Raw genomic sequence first — 19,952 nt, forward strand, 5'->3', positions numbered from 1 at the left:
TGCTTGGTTGTATTTTAAATGTGCCTGTTGGCTTTTCTTTGGCTTTGTGGTAACCCCCACTCTCCTAGCATTCTGAGCATTATTTAAAAAACCCAAAACAAACCAGTTTTCTATCACTGTGCTTGGTTTGACCAAAGGTCCTCCCCATACAGTTATACAGATGCCCTCCTCACTTTTATTTGAGGGGTTCACATTCCTCTTTTCCACCTATGAACTCTGTCTGCCTACACGTTGGAGGTCAGGGTAGTGTTTATCTAGTCTGCAGATAGTCACCTTTGAGAGTAACAATAGCAACAGAGTGCCTTGGACTAGCCAGCTTGCAGTGAGCAGCTGTCGTGGTCCTGCTCTCTTCCCTTCCATGGGATGCACCTGTTCTAATTTATATTGCAGTAACACCAAAAGGCCCCAATCAAGATCAGCGGCCTTTTGTGCTACGTGTTATACAAACACAGTGAGAAACAGTCCCTGCCCCATCAGTCTACACAGATGAAACAAAGGGTGGTTTGGGAAACAGATGCAGAAGCAGGTGGAGGTCACACAGCAGATCACCAACTGAGTAGGTCTCTTGCCCTGTCTGTTAGCCCACACTCTCTGTGCCTTTTCTGTCCACTGCATGTACAAGTGACCAACTTGAGTCATTTGTTCTCGTGCCATGTTGCATGGCAAAGCTGCCAAACCACCCAGCAAACCCTTCTCATTTTTCTTAGTGCCCTGGATTCTGTTGACATGTATAGAATGTGATGTTCCTTTAAAGTAATTTACACGTTTTGCTGCTTGAAGTCTGTGCTCGTCAAAAGAGAGAAAACCATTTAAATAGCTATATTTGATCCACTGAAGATAAATCGCTGTCACACATCAATAAATAGGTAACTCTCATGGCTGCCAACAGTATTAGATTGCAGAAGACAATAAATTTACAGACTCCCTTGTGAGTCACAAATGTCTTAAACTCACAAGTAATTATCTGAAACAGACAAGTTAATGCAGATTTGCTATCTCTTCATTTTCCCATCAGTTCTCATCACCCTTGTCTATGGTTGTAATCCAGTCCATATTTTATTTTTTAAGTAATATATGTATAAATTAAATGTACCATCACATAACTAAACACAGAGTACTGTGTATCTTCAATAGCATTGTTGAACTACATTTGTTTGTCAGGTGCAGTTGTGCTATGAAAGATGGGCTTACAGATTGGACCGTGAGAATGTTTAGAAGAAGTGTAAATAGAAGCATTAAATGGTAGGTAGCCTTCTGGAGACTGAGGTTGAGGCTGCTTCTCTTTGACAGCCCTGTATTTTTAAGTGGTGTTACGGGAAGCAAATCACAGTTGTTTCACTTAATACTTTAGTAATTGGAAGAATTATGTAGCACTTTGGATAAATGAACTCACCCTTTGTCTCTGAAGTTCAGAAACACAGTGGAAAGAGAGATCCCTGGAATACAATCCCCTACAGGGTAGAATGCAAAATATGGTATCAGGATGACACTGCAATTTTTTATTCTTGCATCTGGTTCCAGTATACCGTGAGATTTAATGACACTACAAATACCCAGACACGTTTTTGTGGCCTTTTAGTTGTTGGGTTGCAGAACTGTGTACTACGGTGGATTTCATTCATCTGTCAAAGCAATATTCATGCTTAAAAATAAGCTAGTGATGCTTTTATTTCTAAACTTTGTTGGCAGTCTTTTTAGAAACTCCATGCTACTGTTGGGAAAATGTAGCCTGCTTGAGCGCTGTGCATGCTAGACTGGGATCTTATTGTATGATGATTCCAAAACTCATTTGAGAAAACAAGAGTGGTGGTTATGGGTCTACCTGAATAAAATTTCTCAAAAATAATTTGAGTCTCAGCTGAGCTCGGCAGAGTATCCATCATTGAGTTGTGTGCTCACCATATGATCTCAGAACTCTGACTGAGAGTTACACAGTGGTTCAGTCTGTACCCATGGTGAAGTGCATTACTGCAGTGTGCAGAGAGTCACCTTCCTGCCAGTGAAGTCATTTGGAGATTGTGGGTGGTGTTTTGAGTCCGCATTTGGCATTTGTTAGCATCCCACAGAGCAGTGGTGGTTAGCAAGAAATGGTTGGTAGGTAGGTATGGATGACTGGCACGGGCTCTCTGGATCTAGGCAAAGGCTGGACATGGCTGGCCTTGCTGTTCGTCTTGCAAACTCCTTGCTAGATCTCTGCATGTGGTTTTGATGCTGTTTCGTGTCTTGTGTCGCTAGATGAATCCAGTCAGGGATTTAGAGAAGCAGAACTGGGGGGTCTCATAAAGGAAACTGCCTGTCTCCCGAACTGGTGGAGGTACAGATATGACAATCCTCAGCCTTTGCAAATGGTTAAATCTGAAATTTTATGCTTAGCAGAGACTGCTATTGACTTTTTCTCTGACCAAAGAGCTGCAAAACAAACTAAATGATTTTAGAAGGCTTCCCCTTGCCCCTTCAGTTGCGTTCTTAGTTACATTCTAGTACATAATTAGTATTTCTAGCTGCTGTTCACAAGATAAGAGAAAATCTGCCCCAGGAATGGATGCTTTCCTCTCCCCAATTAAGAATTCTATTCAGTCTTCCTGGTGCATCTGTTCAAAGAACAGAGTGAGAAATCTCTTCAAGGTCACACACCTCCTTGAAACCAACACTGTGTTTTTCTTAATCCCATTACAAGGTCCCCAGTATCATTAGATGCAAGTGTTACTGTTTAGCTTTCATTTGATAAGCTGATGAAAGGGGGAGAAAAAGACTCCCTGATGCAGAAAGACAGTCAAGCAACTACTGTAATGGAGCATGTTTGGAAACATAATAATCCGCTTAACGTTGGCATTTTGGTGGCCCACTACTGGACCTTTCATAGTACAGCATAAAAGAGAGAAGGGATAGAGAGCCTAAAGGGTACTTTAAAAGGAAGAAATGGCTAGTACACTAGAGCTTTGAACAATTTCAAACTTTGATTATTTTTCCCCCACACCTGAAAATGTGAATCTTCTCTTTGCTGTGAGCTCCCCCCTCTGGCATCAGTGTCTTATTAATATCTTGTAAGACGAGCAAGCTTCTCAAAAACAGGTTTCTTACTAGCATTAGTTCAGAGGTGCATTTTGGTAAACGGTGGGGTTCCTAGCTTTGTCTCAAAAGCTAGGGAAATCAGAATGCTGCTTACAATCTCTGCAGTGATTCTAAACCTCTGTTCATGTAACAACAGGAAGATAAGAAAACCACATTCATTGTGAGTTTGAGTGAGAATTTCTCTTGAGCTCAGCAGCGTTCAAAGATATTGATGACCTTATAGGCAGTGCCTGAAAGAGTGGCTGTTGTATTGTGTCAAAGGTGAAAGTGCCATCACGTCAGCCTCTTGGGGTGACTAGACTTGCTCCTACAGAAGTCCAGGTCTGCCATCCTTGGTATTAGTAAGGTTATAGATGAAACCTCTCACTTTTGACCTTTCATGGCTGTTTTCTGAGAGGTGTGTTTTGTCTGCTGGGGTTTTGCCTTTGGGCCACAACTTAATATCCAGATGTGTTCAGATCTTTAAGTTTAAGCTAATACAGCTACGAATAACAACCCATAGCTGGTGAATCAAGAGAAAATGTGGTGTTCATGTGTGTGGCATTTGTTTAAATAGAGTTGTTTTGGCACTCCATCACATTACAAAGAGGCAGCCTCTGAAAATCATAAGACCTTATTTTTCTCCAGCTAATTCTGACAAACATAGCTAGGTATAGTATACAAACTTACTCTGTCTAGGGTTGGTTTTTTTTTGTTATTTTTTCATTGGGCCTTCATAATCATTCTCTTGTTAGGTCTGTCTAGCAGATTTTTAACATAAAGCAACAGTGATAATCTTTATCAATAACTGTCATAAATGTAAAGGGAAGGGTAAACCCCTTTAAAATCCCTCCTGGCCAGAGGAAAAATCCTCTCACCTGTAAAGGGTTAACAAGCTAAAGGTAACCTCGCTGGCACCTGACCAAAATGACCAATGAGGAGACAAGATACTTTCAAAAGCTGGGAGGAGGGAGAGAAACAAAGGGTCTGTGTATCTGTTGGTACGCTGCTTTGCCAGGGATAGAACAGGAATGGAGTCTTAGAACTTCTAATAAGTAATCTAGCTAGGTATGCGTTAGATTATGATTTCTTTAAATGGCTGAGAAAAGAATTGTGCTGAATAGAATGACTATTTCTGTCTGTGTGTCTTTTTTGTAACTTAAGGTTTTGCCTAGAGGGATTCTCTATGTTTTGAATCTAATTACCCTGTAAGGTACCTACCATCCTGATTTTACAGGGGTGATTCCTTTACTCCTATTTACTTCTATTTCTATTAAAAGTCGTCTTGTAAGAAAACTGAATGCTTTTTCATTGTTCTCAGATCCAAGGGTTTGGGTCTGTGGTTACCTCTGCAAATTGGTGAGGATTTTTACCAAACCTTTCCCAGGAAGTGGGGTGCAAGGGTTGGGAGGATTTTGGGGGGAAAGACGTGTCCAAACTGCGTTGCCCAGTAAACACAGTTAGAGTTTGGTGGTGGCAGTGGTTATTCCAAGGACAAAGGATAAAATTAATTTGTACCTTGGGGAAGTTTTAACCTAAGCTGGTAAAAGTAAGCTTAGGAGGTTTTCATGCAGGTCCCCACATCTGTACCCTGGAGTTCAGAGTGGGGGAGGAACCTTGACAATAACAAATCAACTTTCCTATTTTTTCAACCACTTTTCATCCTCCAAATTCCTGTCCCTGTTGAGTGAGTGCTTCCTTTGGTAGTGCCCCCTTTTGTGACTGGCTGCGGGGTGGAACAGTTTTTTCCCGTTCCTGCCATTTTGAGGTCACTGGGAAGGAGTGCTGTAATTGGCCTAAACAGAGATGGAGTGGTCTGAATCTGAATAGGATTGGTGCTCAGCACCACTGACATTTGTCCTTCCATGCTTCGTCCACTCCCTTACTGTTAATCCCACTTGATGTTACACCTAAAATACGATGGCAAATTCTTCAGAGCAGCATCCTCAGTATCTTTTGTTTGCACTGTAAAGTATGCAGCACACTGTTGGTTGCTGTAAATATAGTAAATAGGATCAGTTTCTGATGCTGCATGTGCTTTACAGTTGTTTTCTTACTTGAGTCTACTTTTCTGTCATATACAACGTTGCCAGGGTGTGTTGACAGCTGCTAAAGATGTAACACAGTTTATTGGCACTTTAGTTTTTCATGCTGAAGGTCCTCTGTTCAGTGTCCACCTGGTGATTGTATTGTCTGCAGCCAAAATTCATTGCGAAGTGGCATTGCAGATCGGACTTGAACTCTTGCAGAGCTCAGATACTTCTTACTATGTAATACACTGACAAAGTCCTTGTGATCGTAAGCCAGCAACTACACAGCCTGCTATTTAACTGTAAAGTGCGTGGACTGATAACACAATTAATACAAGCATCAGGATAAATTCAATACACAAGGTGAAATCAATGGTAAAAATCCGACCAACTTCAGTGAGGCCAGGATTTCACCTATAAACTTCTGCTCTCTGCGTTAGCTGGCAGGTTGTATATATGTTTAATAATGAGTTTGTAATGTATGTACGTGCATTGTATCGATCATTGGCAATACCAGAAGAGTGAAGGGTCATGGAGACTGTACTGCCCTCTGAGGTAGTTCAAGGTTAAAATTCAGGAGCAGTGTGTGAAATTTGCCTTGTTGCTCCCAGTGAGCCTGTCCTGTGGCTAAACACAGGGCTTCATGCTGCCATTTTAGCACCAGTCAGAAGTACTAAGTTCACCCCCAAAAGAAGTTTTTATACTTGTGACTCAGATGGTAATTGATGAGCTATATGCTCAGGGAGCATAAAATCCTCGTGAGTCAGATTTATGAGGGCCTTCAAGTTTCTTTGTCAGAACAGCACTGTTGTTAACAGGGATAGTGAATTACAGGGGAAGCACTGGTATGTTGGAAAACATCTTGTCATATTATTTCTGAACTGGAATATCAGTGTGCCTCTAAGACACTCTCTTCTGTGACACTTGGGGGCAGTGGCTTGGCAGGGATTAAATCCTTAGAAAAAAAACAAAGAAGTTTCTGGGATATGCAGGTGGTAACAGAAAAGAATCCCTAGGCTTCCTCCCCCTTCTTGCTGTAGGAATATTGCACATTTTTTAGTCAAGTGCCTGATTAAATTTGACATTTGAAAATAGAACTTCATGCAGAAATAAGTACTGTACTTCTCAGCATTTAATTAAGATGTTTAGTTCCTGTCAAGTCTGATAGTTTCTTTTTCCTGTTAAGGGCAATACGTCTTCAACTTCTGAAATTTCAGAAACCTGTACTTAACCTTTAATCGTCATTCCATTTACATAGAAATCTGATTAACAACTTTTAAAGTTCAGGAGCTGGGAGTAAATGCAATTAAACCCGTTTTGGAGTCTGTTATTAAGAGCTGGCATTTAATGAAAACTGAGGGCATACTACTGTTACTGTCTCCACCGTAGCAGGATGTCTTAAGCAATTAGTTAGAAACATGAAATACATGAAGTGTACTACATTACCTGTGAGTTAACACAGTTGGTATTTAAACAGCATGCTGTCTTCTTCCCTTTGCTGCTGCTGTATTGAATGTGCTGGTTTCTGGATAGTAAAGCAGTTCTCATAGTATTTTGGTTGAGCTGTCGCACTGGTCATTTTGTTGTACATACTAAAGCTGTGCATTTCTTCATTAACTTAATCTCACTCTGAAAAGTGGCTGTATGGAAAATATCTAACCAGAATCAACAGATGAGCTTTTCTAGTGTATTCATTGATGTATGAGCTGACTTGAGTTGACCAAATATGCATTGCTGACTAGTTTTTACTCCTGTAAACACTGTGGAACAAGTGCATCTTTGGGAGACTTGTCTGGATTCTTTTTTGGCTAGGGTGACCTGACATCCTGATATTAGAGGCTTTGTCTTGTATATGCAACTATACCCCCCGCCTCGAAAAAAGTGTCCCAATTTTTCACACTTGCTATCTGGTCACCCTATTTTTGGCTCACATATCATTGAAAGAAATGTTAACTGATGATGATGACAGGGCCAAATTCTACACTCAGCTGCCCGTCCAGCCCCATTGTACACCTGTTCACTTTTTTTTATACTACTTGAATAAGGGGGAGTTCAATCAACTCGAAAGGCAACATGTTTAAACTCATTACAAATATACTTGCTCACACAACACTTAATGACCTCCTGCTTTTGTGCCTCTCTGGTGAAGTCTATTGCTTCTTGCACCTTTTGTGGACATACTCAGCTGGTCACCTGCACTCTTACATATGTTAGTGGGCTGTATATATTGTACAAATACTTACTAGTCGCAACAGAGAGACTGAGGATCGATGGGCAACGATGGATTGGGCAGCGATCGATCCAGCGGAGGGGTCGATGTATCACGTCTAGTCTAGTCTTGACGCTATAATTTGGCCGCCGAGTGCTGTCCCATCAACTCCGGTACTCCACCGGAGCAAGAGGTGCAGGCGGAGTTGACGGAGGAGTGTCAGCTGTTGACTCACCTGCAGTGAGGACACCGCGGTGAGTAGATCTAAGTACATCGACTTCAGCTACGTTATTTACATAGTTGAAGTTGTGTAACTTAGATCGATGCTACGTTATTTACATAGCTGAAGTTGTGTAACTTAGATCGATCCCCTGCTCCCAGTGTAGACCAGGCCTAAGGATTGAAAGGCTAAACTGAATGTAGCCAATAAGCAAACAGAAGAATTACAGTTGTTACTAGGCATATGCCAATTTACGTGCCAAAGGAGATGGATGAGTTCTTCCCCTGCCCTTGGTACTAACAATGAGGGGTAAATTTTCAAAGCAGTGACCAGTTTTTTATTTGTGTGATTTCCATTGATTTTAATGGGAGCTGCACAGCTGAAACCCGATGCATTGCTATGAAAATGTACCCCATTAAGTTTTGCTTATATCTCAAGAAAATGGAAAAAGAAAAGGAGTACTTGTGGCACCTTAGAGACTAACAAATTTATTTGAGCATAAGCTTTCATGAGCTACAGCTCGCTTCATCGGATGCATTCAGTGGAAAATACAGTGGGGAGATTTTTATACATAGAGAACATGAAACAATGCCATACACTCTGTAACGAGAGTGATCAGGTAAGGTGAGCTATTACCAGCAGGAGAGTGTGTGTGTGTGTGTGGGGGGGGGGGTGAACCTTTTGTAGTACAAATTTATTTGAGCATAAGCATTCGTGAGCTACAGCTCGCTTCATCGGAAAAGTTCCCTCCTCCCCCCCACTATCCTGCTGATAATAGCTCACATTACCTGATCACTCTCCTTACAGTGTGTATGGTAACACCCATTGTTTCATGTTCTCTGTGTATATAAATCTTTCCACTGTATTTTCCACTGAATGGGTCCGATGAAGCGAGCTGTAGCTCACGAAAGCTTATGCTCAAATAAATTTGTTAGTCTCTAAGGTGCCACAAGTCCTTCCTTTCTTTTTGCGGATACAGACTAGCACGACTGCTACTCGGAAACCTGTCAAGAAAATGGATATCCCTGATGGATTTTTTTTTCTCTTTGTTTTGTTTTGTGTTAAGCTTCTGACCCTGGTGGCAAAAAGCTGCCCGTCATACTGGATAATTTCTATTAAAATAATCTTTATTTAAAGAACAACTGATGTGTAAGGGGAAAATTCAAACTCACTGTTTGTTTTCTGTCCTAATTTTCAAATTCACTCTTGGCAGTTGAAAGAAATTTGCCAGCAATCTGTTTTTATTTTGCATGAAAGTAGCAGAACTGCTGGGAAAGAAGAGGGAGAGAGGAGGGGCAGAGGGGAGAGAGACGCCTGCACATGCACGCACATGTGGCCCTGCTAAGAGAAGAACCAGTCTTCACATTTTGGGGAGGACATCTAAATAACCTGCTACATCACCGCTGTACTGTGAAGGGAATGGTAATGCCTGAAGTGGTCTACTGTGTACTCTTGTAAATCAAGTGCATATTAAAAATGTAACTTCCCTGTTGCAGAACTACTCACCCATGACTTGGGAAAGGGGTCACCCTGTTCAAGTCACTGTGCAGCCCCTGCTGTTACTCCTTTTGGCTAACAGCTTCCAGAAGCTGATTCACCAGGCTTACCTGGTGTGGCAGCTCTCAGCACCTCACCCTTTGGCTCTGCTTATCTTGTGTGTTGCAGATGTAGGTTAAGATGAAAACTCTAATAGCTGGCATTTCACAGGTGCATAAAGGTGGGGAGAGAGGGCATAAGGAGCCTCTTGTCTTATGCCTTTCTGCCAGCAGTAGAACACAGACTGTCTCTGTCCCCTTGAAGCCCTCAGTGACAGGGAGAATCAGAGAGGGAAATCCTGGCTCTGTGGCAAATGAAAGTTTCGCCACTGCTTTCACAGGGAACAGAAGGATACCTAGAATCTGTAAAATTAGACAGACCCTCAACAAGGTGTTGATGATTAATTAGCTAAAGTTTGTACAGAACATTCAATATGTAAATTGCTATATAGTGTCATGTATGTTTGTTTATTATTTCAGCCAGAGTTCCTTTCTTGGTTGAAGGTTGAGCTCCCTTGGTCCTTCTTGAAATTCGGAGCTTAACATGTGGCCTATTAAGTGTCTTAAGGTGGTGATACACAGACTGAGACTTGGGAGCTGCAAGTGGCTCTTTAATGTGTCTCCTGCAGCTCTTTGCAGCACATGATATTAAAAGATGGTGTGATATAATTATTAACCAATCAGGATGCTTTTCTTATATTATTAACCACTTGTAGAACACATGGTCAGTTATTTTGCCGTGAGAATTATTTGTGTATATGTGTGTGTGTGTGTGTGTATATATATATATATATATATATATATTAGGCTGTTGAATAATTGCAGTTAACTCACGCAATTAACTCAAAAAATTAATTACGATTAAAAAAATTAATCGCGATTAATCGCACTGTTAAACAATAGCATACCAATTGAAATTAATTAAATATTGTGGATGTTTTTCTACGTTTTCATATATGTTGTATTCTGTGTTGTAACTGAAATCAAAGTGTTTTTTATTACAAATATTTGCACTATAAAGTCATAAACAAAAGAGATAATATTTTACAATTCACCTCATTCAGGTACTGTAGTGCAATCTCTTGGTAGTGAAAGAGCAACTTACAAATGTAGATTTGTTTTTGTTACATAACTGGACTCAAAAATAAAACAATATAAAATTTTAGAGCCTACAAGTCCACTCAGTCCTTCTTCTTGGTCAACCAATCGCTAAGACAAACAAGTTCGTTTACATTTACAGGAGATAATGCTGCCCTCTTCTTATTTACAATGTTACCAGAAAGTGGGAAGAGACATTTGCATAACACTTTTATAGCTGGCATTGCAATGTATTTACGTGCCAGATATGCTAAACATTTGTATGCCCCTGCATGCTTTGGCCACCATATGTATGGAAACAATGAACTCACACTGGTGTGGTTATTTTGGGTAACGTTGATCGCTAATTTGGCTCTTGAATCGCTGTGGTCTTAGTATCACTGGTCTAAAGACTTCTCCTTTTGCTCTGCTAATAAATATGGAACCTCGTTACTTTGTAAAATATTCTCAGATACATAGTACATCCCTTCACAAAGTGCAGTAAAACCAAATATGGTTCTGTATGTTGTGTGTACGAAAAGGTCCATGCAATTGTTCTTGGCAGCTGCAGAAAGAACTCACAACCACATCAGACTTTTGAAATAAAAGAATTCCAGTTTTAAACCTTCCAGAGCTGGCTAAGAAGGTGTATGATTCAGTACCTAATAAAACTGCCTTTAAAGAGTTGAGTTTAAAATACTTTTGGGGTTAATTCCCCTCCCCTCCCCCCCACTGAGATACAGAAACATTCACAGGTCTATGCTAATGGCTGTGCTAATTGAACAACTGGAATTGATAATGAATGCAGTAGAGTTGGCAGGCGTTCTGTTACTTAAATGGTTTTGTTTTTTATTTAAAAAACGTTAGTCCTTGTATGATAATAGACCTGGATAGTGCACTGAGAAAATTGAGTTTTTTTACTGTCTTGTTGTAGTTAATTTCATGCGGCGCATCAGGATTATATGGAACAGGTTGTATCGCGCTAAACAGTCTTCACTGCACCTTATAGTCTGTAAAAAGAAAAGGAGGACGTGTGGCATCTTAGAGACTAACCAATTTATTTGAGCATAAGCTTTCGTGAGCTACAGCTCACTTCATCGGATGCATACTGTGGAAAATACAGAAGATGTTTTTATACACACAGACCATGAAAAAATGGATGTTTATCACTACAAAAGGTTTTCTCTCCCCCCACCTCACTCTCCTGCTGGTAATAACTTATCTAAAGTGATCACTCTCCTTACAATGTGTATGATAATCAAGGTGGGCCATTTCCAGCACAAATCCAGGTTTTCTTCCCCCGCCCCAAACCTAAAGCTGTTACCAACAGGAGAGTGGGTTGGGGGGGAGGAGGGAGAGAAGAAAACCTGGATTTGTGCTGGAAATGGCCCACCTTGATTATCATACACGTTGTAAGGAGAGTGATCACTTTAGATAAGCTATTACCAGCAGGAGAGTGGGCTGGGGGGAAGAGAAAACCTTTTGTAGTGATAAACACCCATTTTTTCATGGTCTGTGTGTATAAAAACATCTTCTGTATTTTCCACTGCATCCGATGAAGTGAGCTGTAGCTCACAAAAGCTTATGCTCAAATAAATTGGTTAGTCTCTAAGGTGCCACAAGTACTCCTTTTCTTTTTGTGAATACAGACTAACACGGCTGTTACTCTGAAACCTTATAGACTGTGTTTATTCTCTCTTGGACTTACTGTGTTTGCCTTGTCCTATCTATTTCTGTTTAAGTCTCAGTCCTTTGTGTATTTAGCCTCTGTTCTGTTGAATTTTTCATCCAGTATGGTTTGTGCAGAAATCTGAGTTTTAAAACACAGTCAAAGAGTTTTCTTTTGACACTTTACAGGATTTGTGGGTGACAGTGGTGTTTGGCTATTGAAATGCAGATAGTACAGGTTTGATACAGTTAATTAGCCCATGGTTGTATGTACTATTGGCTCAAAACATCTCTCACCAAAATTCTCATACAGGCTTTCATATCACCTCACTTTACCTTGGCTACCCCTTCTTTTGAGGGCCTCACAAAGTCCCAGCTTTCCAGTTTGTGAATAATGCTGCTGCCCATCTTCCTGCATTTACAGAGACAGGCCCACATATCATACTAAAATACCCCATTCACTTGAGGATCTGTTTTGCCATTGCCTTCCTTGTTGTTAAAACCTTCCATGGACTTGCTTCAGCAGTCTTCACAGACAGCGTGTCCTCTCTAGTCTGCTCCCTTTGCTTTGCTTTCACCAGCCAACTCTCTGCACTTTGATGCAGTTTTGCATCTGTGGGTGCCAGGGCTCCATCTGTAAACTGGCATCTAGAAAGTGCTCTCGACTGACCTTTGCTGATTGCAAATGTCAACATAAAACTTGCTTTCTCTTTGCTTGTAGCCTCAGCTTCTTGTTCTCTCTCATAAATTCTGGAATTAAAATTTAACTCTCCAAAATATTTTCAGATGTCTAGTAGGAAAGATTCTGCCCAAAGTAAAGTTAGCAACATGTAAGTACTGGCTGCAATAATAAATAACCTAAATGGACTGGTGCCATCCGTCATGTTGAAAGGCAATGATAAGTTGAGAGTAAATCTTGTTCCTAATGCCAACTCCAAGTAGTGTGGTGCTGGAGATCTTCACAGGGCTGCGAAGAGGAGAATTCCACCACTTGTGCTTCCATTTTACCACCATTAACCATTTCCTTAAAAACCAGATCATCAGGTAATGGGCCAGATCATCAGGTAATGTAAGTCAGTATAGCTGCATCCAGTGCAGTGGAACTTTCGTGTCATATTCTGGTCTAACCAGACCAGTGAGGGTTTGTGTCGCTTGCCTGCCTTGTAGCCCAAAGTGCTTCAAAGGGTTCTGCTGCTGTGGTTCTCTTGTCTGGACGCTCCCAGACACCATATAAACATTGTTGTATTATATTGAGTTTTTTGATTGATGGTTTAGCAACTGTTAATCAAATGTTATAGGAACAAATCCTGAAATCCTTACTTTGTCCTGTGGTGAAACTCCTGTTCACTTTGGTAGGCAGAACAATGTGATTTTATTGATTTTAAAGTTTAAGCTGACTGTGGTTTTTATAAGTACATGCCAGGCTAATAATTTTTGACACTGAAATATGGAGTTTATTAAGGTCTTGCATTGTGAGGATTGCAGAGGGTGCAGAACTGTTGGAGATGTTGGGGTGGAAGAGATGCAGAAAATGTTGAGATGGATGAAGACAAGCTGAGAAGTATGTAGGGTACAATTGGCCTATGGAACTAATACAGCAGGATGTTATTGAGGCAAATAACTGAGTAAGTTTTTTTTTTTTTAAAGATGTTTTCATACATGTAAATAAGATCTGCTTTGTTAAAAATTAAAAGGGCTTCAGCTGATCCCCTGCAGGGGGCAGGAAGTACTTTCCCTCATTGTGCTGTGTTTCAGAGTAACAGCCGTGTTAGTCTGTATTCGCAAAAAGAAAAGGAGGACTTGTGGCACCTTAGAAACTAACCAATTTATTTGAGCAAAAGCTTTCGTGAGCTACAGCTCACTTCATCGGATGCATACTGTGGAAACTGCAGAAGACATTATATACATAGAGACCATGAAACAATACCTCCTCCCACCCCACTCTCCTGCTGGTAATAGCTTATCTAGAGTGATCATTCTCCTTACAATGTGTATGATAATCAAGGTGGGCCATTTCCAGCATAAATCCAAGTTTAACCAGAACGTCGGGGCGGGGCCGGGGGGGGGAGGAAAAAACAAGGGGAAATAGGCTACCTTGCATAATGACTTACCCACTCCCAGTCTCTATTTAAGCCTAAATTAATAGTATCCAATTTGCAAATGAATTCCAATTCAGCAGTTTCTCGCTGGAGTCTGGATTTGAAGTTTTGTTGTTTTAAGATAGCGACCTTCATGTCTGTAATTGTGTGACCAGAGAGATTGAAGTGTTCTCCGACTGGTTTATGAATGTTATAATTCTTGACATCTGATTTGTGTCCATTTATTCTTTTACGTAGAGACTGTCCAGTTTGACCAATGTACATGGCAGAGGGGCATTGCTGGCACATGATGGCATATATCACATTGGTGGATGTGCAGGTGAACGAGCCTCTGATAGTGTGGCTGATGTTATTAGGCCCTGTGATGGTGTCCTCTGAATAGATATGTGGGCACAGTTGGCAACGGGCTTTGTTGCAAGTATAGGTTCCTGGGTTAGAGGTTCTGTTGTGTGGTATGTGGTTGTTGGTGAGTATTTGCTTCAGGTTGGGGGGCTGTCTGTAGGCAAGGACTGGCCTGTCTCCCAAGGTCTGTGAGAGTGTTGGGTCATCCTTCAGGATAGGTTGTAGATCCTTAATAATGCGTTGGAGGGGTTTTAGTTGGGGGCTGAAGGTGACGGCTAGTGGCGTTCTGTTATTTTCTTTGTTAGGCCTGTCCTGTAGTAGGTGACTTCTGGGAACTCTTCTGGCTCTATCAATCTGTTTCTTCACTTCCGCAGGTGGGTATTGTAGTTGTAAAAATGCTTGATAGAGATCTTGTAGGTGTTTGTCTCTGTCTGAGGGGTTGGAGCAAATGCGGTTGTATCACAGAGCTTGGCTGTAGACGATGGATCGTGTGGTGTGGACAGGGTGAAAGCTGGAGGCATGTAGGTAGGAATAGCGGTCAGTAGGTTTCCGGTATAGGGTGGTGTTTATGTGACCATTGTTTATTAGCACTGTAGTGTCCAGGAAGTGGATCTCTTGTGTGGACTGGACCAGGCTGAGGTTGATGTTGGGATGGAAATTGTTGAAATCATGGTGGAATTCCTCAAGGGCTTCTTTTCCGTGGGTTCAGATGATGAAGATGTCATCAATATAGCGCAAGTAGAGTAGGGGCGTTAGGGGACGAGAGCTGAGGAAGCGTTGTTCTAAATCAGCCATAAAAATGTTGGCATACTGTGGGGCCATGCGGGTACCCATAGCAGTGCTGCTGATCTGAAGGTATACATTGTCCCCAAAAGTAAAATAGTTATGGGTAAGGACAAAGTCACAAAGTTCAGCCACCAGGTTAGCCATGACATTATCGGGGATAGTGTTCTTGACGGCTTGTAGTCCATCTTTGTGTGGAATGTTGGTGTAGAGGGCTTCTACATCCATAGTGGCCAGGATGGTGTTATCAGGAAGATCACCGATGGATTGAAGTTTCCTCAGGAAGTCAGTGGTGTCTTGAAGGTAGCTGGGAGTGCTGGTAGCGTAGGGCCTGAGGAGGGAGTCTACATAGCCAGACAATTCTGCTGTCAGGGTGCCAATGCCTGAGATCATGGGGCGCCCAGGATTTCCAGGTTTATGGATCTTAGGTAGTAGATAGAATATCCCAGGTCGGGGTTCCAGGGGTGTGCCTGTGCAGATTTGATCTTGTGCTTTTTCAGGAAGTTTCTTGAGCAAATGGTGTAGTTGCTTTTGGTAACTCTCAGTGGGATCAGAGGGTAATGGCTTGTAGAAAGTGGTGTTGGAGAGCTTCCGAGTAGCCTCTTGTTCATATTCCGACCTATTCATGATGACAACAGCACCTCCTTTGTCAGCCTTTTTGATTATGATGTCAGAGTTGTTTCTGAGGCTGTGGATGGCATTGTGTTCCGCACGGCTGAGGTTATGGGGCAAGTGATGCTGCTTTTCTTTTTTTTTTTTTTTTTGAAACTGCTGAATTGGAATTCATTTGCAAATTGGATACTATTAATTTCGGCTTAAATAGAGACTGGGAGTGGCTAACTCATTATGTAAGGTAACCTATTTCCCCTTGTTTTTTCCTACCCCCGCCACCCAGCCCAGACATTCTGGTTAAACTTGGATTTCTGCTGGAAATGGCCCACCTTGATTATCATACACATTGTAGGGAGAGTGGTCAGTTTGGATGAGCTATTACCAGCAGGAGAGTGAGTTTGTGTTTGGGGGGGGGGGGCAAAGAAAACCTGGATTTGTGCTGGAAATGGCCCACCTTGATTTTCATACACATTGTAAGGAGAGTGATCACTTTAGATAAGCTATTACCAGCAGGAGAGTGGGGTGGGGGGAGGTATTGTTTCATGGTCTCTGTGTATATACAAAAAGAAAAGGAGTACTTGTGGCACCTTAGAGACTAACCAATTTATTTGAGCATGAGCTTTCGTGAGCTATAGCTCACTTCATCGGATGCATACCGTGGAAACTGCAGCAGACTTTATATACACACAGAAAATATGAAACAATACCTCCTCCCACCCCACTGTCCTGTTGGTAATAGCTTATCTAAAGTGATCATCAAGTTGGGCCATTTCCAGCAGAAATCCAGGTTTTCTCGCCCTCCACCCCCCCACACAAATTCACTCTCCTGCTGGTGATAGCCCATCCAAAGTGACAACTCTCCACACAATGTGCATGACAATCAAGTTGGGCCATTTCCTGCACAAAGAGAACCTGGATTTGTGCAGGAAATGGCCCAACTTGATGATCACTTTAGATAAGCTATTACCAGAAGGACAGTGGGGTGGGAGGAGGTATTGTTTCATATTCTCTGTGTGTATATAAAGTCTGCTGCAGTTTCCACGGTATGCATCCAATGAAGTGAGCTGTAGCTCACGAAAGCTTATGCTCAAATAAATTGGTTAGTCTCTAAGGTGCCACAAGTCCTCCTTTTCTTTTTGCGAATACAGACTAACACGGCTGTTACTCTGAAATCTGTGTATATAATGTCTTCTACAGTTTCCACAGTATGCATCCGATGAAGTGAGCTGTAGCTCACGAAAGCTTATGCTCACATAAATTGGTTAGTCTCTAAGGTGCCACAAGTACTCCTTTTCTCATTGTGCTGTGTTTTACAGTTGGTCAGTTGTATTGAAAGATAATGTTTTTTCTCTTAAGAACTTGGTCTCACTGCTGGAGTCAGGACACTGGACCACATGGAGCAGTGGTCTGATCCAGTGTGGTTTCTCCTATGTGCATATTGGTATAATTTATCTGTTTTTCAATGTCCATAGATAGTGAGAGCCAGCCCTTCATCTTATCTTATCTATCTTTAGGTTCTGGTGACATCACAACCACTCATGTTATTTCCCCTTTTGGTTTGTGGTTGTCTTCAAACCCCTCTTATGACTGTATAAACATATTGCCATACATTTTGGTGTTTTTTTGATGATGATCTTGTAGCAAGACCAGTTCTTTGTGGTTCTAGTTTAACTCTTTACTGACATCTTGTAATCCTTGAGTAAAATACTGCATTATTCACTTCAGATATCCTGCTCATGTTAGCTCTAGATTTAGGATAGTTTCAAAATCATGGGGCCCATTATGAGTACGTTCTGTCCATGAACTAGGAAAATTGCCAAGCTTTTTTCCTGGAAAAGATTTTATATGACCTTTTGTTATTTTTAAGGTTATGGATTCAAGTAAACAAAGCAAATACCTAACCAGAGAATACAGAGCAGCACTGGTACATTACTGGGGAAAAAAAACCCACATTAACCTGAGTGTAGTAATTAGTTTTTATATGGCAAGAATCATGCTTGTATTTTAAAACCTTCTCTCAGATGAAGTTTTAATTGAGATATTTTAGGAATTGAAATCAAGTTACCTTTATTTAATTGTGTTGTATCTTTTTAGAGCAATTCTCAATTGTTCCTAATTAGTGGCATGATATCTTTTGCCTAGATATTATTTCCTAGATACTATTTCTTAGTAATTTGTTTAAAAATAGACAGCACAGTCCTGATGTATTCCTCTCATTACACTCAACACTTTGATTCGGTTTGGCTGGCTCACAATAGAATGGAATGTGTTATCAATAGCTCCAAGATGCTTAAAGCTTCTCAAGTATATTCAGGGAGTTTAATTTCTTGACAAAAGTAAATTTGTTTTGTTTTTGTTTTCTTAAACTACATTAGCTTCCTTTATCTCTCCAGAGCCAACACAGCTAAAAGTGAATGAGCTGGAGTGTAATCCTGTTTCTGCATAATGAACAGAATTAGTAGTTCCTGGGCCAATCAGTTAGTTCTTTGCTGCTCCACTGAAGGTGTTGGGGTTGCACAGATTTTACTGAGGGTGTTGTTTGCCCTTTAGAACTTCCATCATTGATGATGGTCTAGAAGAAAACTCGGCTCGATTGAGAGATCCTAAATTGAGCATGGAGGGCTGGTAGCAAGGGAGGAGAAATCCATATTCTTATTTAAATAGAAAGTACATTTGGTCTGGTAATCACTGAGAGACAGGCATGCCATATTTTTTCAAAAATAGGACCCTCATTTTAAGCTGTATGCAACAATCCATGGTTCCCAACTCCCAGAGAAATGTACCAACCGCTGGACCATCCTTCCTCTTTCTCTAATTCAAGTACTTTACAGGCTCTGCTGGGAAAGCCTGAGGCTTCACAGCAAATAAGTGGCATAGTCAGGTTGAAAATTCAGAGGTTCTTTGCTACTAGACAGGCTTGTGTCCACACTCTCCTCTTGTATTTGTGTCCATCACTGTAATATCTAAGTATGTACACTTTTGCTCAGTCCACTAGACCATAAGGCCTCCCTCCCTGTAATCAGCTAGAATTCAGGTGGTGATTCAACTGTTTGAATTAACAGCACTTTTTAATCTCTCCTGTTAAATATATCCATTTAAATATTCCAGGTGTGTGGTACATATATTTAAAGGGATATGATGATGTAGTTTATGCCCTAAATTTCAGTTAAAAAAAAACAAAAAAAAACATGTCTTACAAAAACCAATCTGAAAATAAATAATTTAATCATGCACTGTATTTCAGTAGAATTGGTATTTTGTGTTTTGGGGGGAAGTAGTGTGGATATCTATGTGGTACAGAAAATTCAAACACAGTGGCACTGAGCTGGTGCAGTAGAACCAAACATTGGAAATAATAAACAGAAGGGGAATAAAGTGTCTAATTCCTTCATTTTTAATTATCTTAAAGCCTTGTCTACACTGTGACATTTTGTAACCCCTCCTCCATCATTGCTGAACAAGTTCAGCTTCAGAGGTGTCAGCAATGTTGGGAGGCCTTGTCTAGATAGGCTGCAGCTAGTGTTTTAAGCACCGTGATATGGAACCTTAATGGTAGGTATTGATAGGTCTTTAAACACCAGCTGCCAAGCTACAATAAAGTTCTCAGTGTTGTTAACATCAGTGTAGTTGTACCAGTGCTGACTGCATCTGAAAAATTTTGCAAAATTTCTGGAATGTAGACAGTACTTTTATGGTGGTCTTAAATTAGGCGAGTGATTTAGGAGCTAAGCTTCATTGAAAATCAATTGGACTTAGGCTTGCAAGTCACTTAGGCACTTCTGAAAATTTTACCAATTGTCATTTTTTAGTTTAGCAGTGTCCTGTTAAGACACTTAGGATTTGTGAATAAACTTGCATCGCTGTTCTATTTCAAATGTTGCATTCGTCTTCTCCCTGCTCTCAGATGCTGCTGACAGAATACTTGGATATGAAGAACACTCGGACTGCTTCAGAACCATCAGCCCAGCTTAGCTATGCCAGCTCTGGCAGAGAATTTGCTGCTTTCTTTGCAAAGAAGAAACCTCAAAGGCCTAAAAACCCTCTGTTCAAGTAAGTGTTGTTATGATGCCAGAATAGTACCTGGCATTGAGGTTGTCTCTGGAGCATCAAGTATTGTGCACTAATAACGTTTTCAGACACTTCAGACGGAAATGAACTACCAAAGCTGGAGCTTTTCTGTCATCCGAGAGCTGTACACTGTTCCTTCTTCACTGTTTATATTACAGTAGTGTCCAAAGGCTTCACTTAGGAATGGGGCCCCTTTGTGCTAGGAGTCGTACAACATGTAGTAAGACATCATGCCTGCCCTGATGTGCTTACAGTCGA

General features: G+C 41.0%; 1 protein-coding gene across 7 annotated transcripts in view; it reads left to right on the forward strand.

Moving 5' to 3' along the window:
• The window catches only part of EXOC4 (exocyst complex component 4), a 606,961-nt gene that overhangs the window by 135,145 nt on the left and 451,864 nt on the right, over positions 1-19,952 (forward strand). For all 7 annotated transcript variants that reach the window (XR_012156857.2, XR_012156858.2, XM_073328862.2 and 4 more), the window contains exon 8: positions 19,531-19,676. Coding sequence is in view for 5 of the 7 variants with exons in the window: in XM_073328862.2 (XP_073184963.1) it covers positions 19,531-19,676 (146 nt within the window). In the remaining 2 variants the exon portion in view is untranslated. The remainder of the gene's footprint in view (positions 1-19,530; positions 19,677-19,952) is intronic.

Source organism: Lepidochelys kempii, chromosome 1, assembly GCF_965140285.1.
Source record: "Lepidochelys kempii isolate rLepKem1 chromosome 1, rLepKem1.hap1, whole genome shotgun sequence".
NCBI lineage: Eukaryota > Metazoa > Chordata > Testudines > Cheloniidae > Lepidochelys > Lepidochelys kempii.